Source organism: Cebus imitator, unplaced genomic scaffold (assembly GCF_001604975.1).
Source record: "Cebus imitator isolate Cc_AM_T3 unplaced genomic scaffold, Cebus_imitator-1.0 Scaffold329, whole genome shotgun sequence".
Taxonomy (NCBI): domain Eukaryota; kingdom Metazoa; phylum Chordata; class Mammalia; order Primates; family Cebidae; genus Cebus; species Cebus imitator.
Window position 1 is genome coordinate 1,695,327 of NW_016107644.1, and position 4,977 is coordinate 1,700,303.

At 58.1% G+C, this 4,977-nt stretch overlaps 1 protein-coding gene across 3 annotated transcripts in view; it reads left to right on the plus strand.

The window, feature by feature from the left end:
* Positions 1–4,977, plus strand: part of TAFA5 (TAFA chemokine like family member 5) — a 218,004-nt gene that overhangs the window by 191,865 nt on the left and 21,162 nt on the right. Inside the window, exon 4 of one of the 3 annotated variants that reach the window (XM_037730060.1) lies at positions 533–675. The exons of the other annotated variants lie outside the window; for them this stretch is intronic. Coding sequence (XP_037585988.1) covers positions 533–655 — 123 coding nt within the window. The 3' untranslated portion in view covers positions 656–675. Of the gene's footprint in view, positions 1–532; positions 676–4,977 lie in introns of those variants that run through there. 3 annotated transcript variants of the gene reach the window in all.

Genomic DNA, 4,977 nt, shown 5'->3' on the forward strand with positions numbered 1-4,977 from the left:
CCAGGAAACGGTGGCACCAGGAACCGGCGAGGCCAGGAAACGGTGGCTCCAGGAAACGGTGGGGCCAGGAAACGGTGGCACCAGGAAACTGTGGCACCAGGAAACGGTGGCGCCAGGTCTTCCAGAGTGCAGGCTGCGACTCCTGACCTGGATTTCCATCACCGCAGGAACCTGGAACGGGCCGTCGAGGGTGCAGGGAGAACAGGCCCCAGCCCTGGGTGTCCCAGGAGGAGCCCTGCACGCAGCTGTGCTGGGGAGATGAGGGGAAGGGTCAGGGGACAAGAGGGGTCCCTCAGGGAGAAGTCAATGAAGAGACAGGCCGTGGATGCTCCTAGCAGGAGTTTGCAAATGAATTCCAAACATGTAGACATTCAGGGAGGGGAAAACATGAAGGTTTGTCCAGGAAAACAAGCAAAATTGCCCTGAGGCTCCAGCGTGGGAGCGTTGGGGAGCCGTGGCCGAGCCGGCACCGCCTCAGCCCGGCCTGTTGCCCACGTGTTTGTCAGGCCCCCTTCTCTGTCGGGCACTGCAGGTGCCATTGAAGAGCTCCAGTGCTTCTCGGGAACCGGAGAGTAGGCACGGCCCCTGCCCCCCCGCAGCCACAGAGGGTTATCATCACCAGGCACAGCTTCCGAGGGGCATGATGCCCAGCTGAATTGGTCAGGGCACAGTCAAGGGAGGGGTGTCCACCCAGGTGCTCTGGGCCAGCGTCCTGGAGAACCTGGCTTGGGTGTTGAGAGGGACCAGGGCGTCACCAGGAGGCAGTCAGGCCCCGGGCTGGGCAGGGCCTGTCGGCAGGTCCCGGGAGCCATCTGTCCTGTGTGTGGTGGTGGAGGACACAGAGCCACTTCATCCGGGAGTGAGACGGAGCTGCTGTGGAGCCTGTAGCCTTGCATGGCTGGGGTGGGGCTGCTTCAGACGACAGGCCGTGGGCTGAGCAGGAGGAAGGCCCGGGAGGGTGTGCAGTGCCCTCTCCCGCACGCAGGCAGGTGAGAGCCAAGCTGGTGTCAGTGACTCCGTGCGTCCCCGCGTGGCTCCTTGGATGCCCGTGGCCACTTCCTGCCCTCACACAGCAGACACTCAGCCCCACGGGGCTGCTCATGGAGGAAGAAGGGGTCCCTGTAGCTGACACCAAGCCTCTGTGGGGGCAGCGAGGAGGCTCCCGGCAGGAAGGCGGTGGCTGTGGTTGTGGAGGGAAGTTGACAGTGTCTTGGGGGAAGATCCGCAGTCACCAGGCAACGAACCGCACACAAACAGGGAGGGCGGGCACGGCCTGGCAGAGCTGTGTGGGTTCCAACCTCCCGAGTGCCCTGTGTGCCCCATCCCGCCCCCACCAGGACCCTGTGGTCCATCCCCTCCCCAGAGCACAGCCAAGCCAGGGCCTTGGGGCCCCTCCCGCACAGCGACCCTGGTCCCAGCCAGGCCTCCCCCTGGCCCCACCCTGTGAGGTCAGCCAGGAATCCAGGCAGCCTTTTTGGATTCTGGAAGCTTCTTCCGTGATTGCAATGGCCGGGGGAGAGGAAGGGGCAGGAGGGAGAAGAACTTCCCCTCCCCTCTCACAAGCCTGAGAGAGCGGGGTGGTGGGAGGCCAAGATGGGCTGGGGACCCCAAGATCTGTCTGCGTTCTCTCCCAAGGACAAAGAAGGCTGAGGCTTAAACACGCCGGGCAGACAGAGCGGGGTTGGGTCCTTAGCCAGAAGTGGCCCAGGACCTGCACCTAGCTAATCTGTGTGCCGCACAAACAATGAAAAATACCAAGTCATCGCAGTGACCCCGTCTGCAATCCATCTTGCGTTCTTTTGAATCACCCCTATTCATCACCAGCATAACAGCTGGACGTTTTCATAGATTCTGTGTGTAAACAAAAACGTGGACGGCCGGCGCCACATCAGCTGGTGGTGTAAGCAGTGACATTCTTCATTTTCTCAGCAGAAATGAACCCAGAAACAAAAAATGGGTCTGAGCACACCCACGTGACTTCTGTCTGCACTTTGGGCCAATTCGTAATGGCTCTCGGGGTGCCATTGACCATCATGGCGCTGCGTGAGGCTCCATCTTCCTGAAAGCAGTTGTTCTTTGAATCGTTTTAAATACATAAATGGCAAATGGGCGAAATGTGAGGACACTCGCCCAGTGCAGAAGGGAGGACGGGGTCTGTTGAGGAAACCCAGTGAGTGTGGCGGGGCTGGGGACGTCCTGGTGCCTGCCGTGGCCAGCGGCCTGTGTCCGAAGGCTCTGTCAGGTTGGATGGGGTGAGGGTCAGGCTTAGGGTTTGTCTGAGGGACACGATCAGTGCCTCCTCTCCCTCCCCTGTCCCTGCTTCCCTGCCTTCTCCCCAGCACTCCCATCCATCTGACACTGTTTTGATGCCAAGTCAGAGCCTGGGATGCAGAGATGAGACGCGTGACCCCACATCTCAGGGACGCCCCTTGAGAACCGCCAGAGTGTCGCCCTTTGTCACCGAATGGACCCGCTGCGTTGGCTTCTGAGTCTAGCACATCACTGGGAACCGAGATGGAAAGTGATTGGTGAGTCAACGGCAGACAGCACCCTGTTTACCTGGTGAGGACTCCGGCGGCATGCTCAAATCCCCCGTGCACAGTCAGGAGGTAGAAGGATCCTTCTAGCTGGAGACCATCTTCCGTCTATGCAGCGGTAGGGATCGTGGTCTCTAAGACGTGAGGAGACACCCCGTCTTGTTGCTGGCAGGGCGGTTTCCCAGAAGCTCTCGTTATGTGATTGATGGAAACGCAGTGCCTCGGCCCTCACCATGCTGACACCTGGACACGGAGCCTCCGCGGCGTTCCCTGTACTCCAGACATATTTCTGAGCAGCACCTTCCAGGGCCTGGCTGTGGGCTGGAGGAACCCTGCTCATAGTGCTGGTCACAGAATGGCCTGGAAAGGCTCCAAGGCCTGCCCCGGCCCCCGGGGGCCCTCTCTGGGTGGATCCCAGAAGAAGCACTTCTGGTACCTGCCGCAGATCCCTCATGTACCGTGGAGTCACACCCACGTGAAGGGATGAGGAACCCGAGTGGCCCCCTCTCCCCAGGGCCCTGGGACCACTGTCCCCTGCTGGGCCAGGCTCCCGGACAGCTCAACTATGTGGTTGCCCAGGCAGGAAGGGGGACACGAGTCCGTCTCGATGCGTGAGGTTTTGGGATGCTGGACTTTCAAATGGCTCTGGAATCTGCACAATCCTAGGGGAAGGATGGGGTCCCGCCCTATGGAGTCCTCCCCATAGAGGAGCCGGTGAGGAGCAACCTTCCCAGCCATTCTAGAGCCACCTGGGCCACCGCCTCGATGCTGCCATTCAGCTGCCCACTGCATGTGATGTTGGGTCCCCACGGAGCCATTGGCACTGGTGCCAGTGTCTGACTCCAAATCTCATGAACTGGTTGGCAGAAGGTCCCAGCAAAGTGCTGGAAAATGTGTTTTTCTCCTACTGGTTTATAATCCTTATAATCTTACGGATGACATCACTTACAGATTAATTTTTTTGTAAAGGACAAAGGTGAACTTACTCCTTCCTGCCTGCACTGTGGAAAGTAAGATCAGGGCAGGGCATGATCTCACTCCTGTAATCCCAGCGCTTTGGGAGGCCAAGCAGGCAGACCACTTGAGGTCGGGAGTTCGAGACCAGCCTGGCCAACAAGGTGAAAACCTGTCGTTACGAAAAATACAAAAATGAGCCAGGGGTAGTGGCACGTGCCTGTAATCCTAGCTACTCGGGAGGCTGAGGTAGGGGAATCGCTTGATCAATTGAACCTAGGAGGTGGAGGTTGTAGTGAGCTGAAATTGCACCACTGCACTCCAGCCCAGGCGACAGAGTGAAACTCCATCTCAAAAAAATTTGTTTTTAAAAAGAAAGTAAGATCAGCATGTAAGATGGGAGGTCATGGCTGGGTTCCCATCCTGATGGCGAGGCGCTGTCTCCAGGCGCAGCCTGTCCCGAGCCCCAGGTTCCAGTTATGGCGGACAGGTCCCTTTGTCATGGCTCCTATGTGCGCCATCTTCATGACCAGCATGTCCAAATGTGCCCCATTCTCAGCCCAGCTCTTCGGACCCAGATAGCAGCAGGCAGGAGACGCGGGCTCTGCCGGCCAACCCCTTCCAAATGCCTCCCGCGTCCGCAGTGGGAATGAGATGCGACGTCTGGCATGGGCATTTGGTAAAGATCAGTCTTTAAAAATGAAATGGGAGGATTTGTCTCTGCATCCAAATTACTTTAAATGTCAACTCCCCGTTAAACCCGAGAAGTGGCGGGTGGTACGGGTCCTTGGATGACACCTCTACCCCGTCGTGTTTGTAGTGCCGGCATCCTCATCACTGTGGCTCTATCGCTGGGTCCCTTCATACATCGCCTCTTCCTGAACTGGAATGTAGATCTCAGGCTCCACAGGCGTTGGGCGTGACTGAGCCACTCTGCGCCTCCCGAACGGACAGGCCCCTTCCAGGGACGCAGCCATTGTACCAGTAGGACTTCCTGGGTCTGATCCCACCGTCCTCCCCGTGCCTGGAAGAGGGACAGCTCTTTGGCGTGCTAGGGTGGGAGACAGGAGGAAGTCAGTTTATCTGCAGAGCTTCCATTTCCTCATCTGTAGAAAGGGGTAAAGATACCCCAGGCTTGACCCTGCAGGGTCCTGGGATGGCGAAAAAGGAAAATGATGGACGAGAAAGGTTTCTAAGGCCCTGACGTGCGCCTGGCCCCCTTGCTTGCTCCTGCCCTACCTGAGGCACAGACAAGCTCTCTGTGTAGGAAAAGGATTCTTATTTTCCACATATGGCACCTTCCTGAATATTCTGGAATGCCCACATCACCGGTTAGAATCTGGCATTAGAATGAAGTCAGACCCTCAGCAGCTTGTTTGGGAAATCCCTGTCTATCTGGTCATTGGTGCTGTGCTGCAGGAGAGACCCGGGGTGCTGGTTACGCTGTTGCAGTAGGAGAGACCCGGGGTGCTGGTTACGCTGTTGC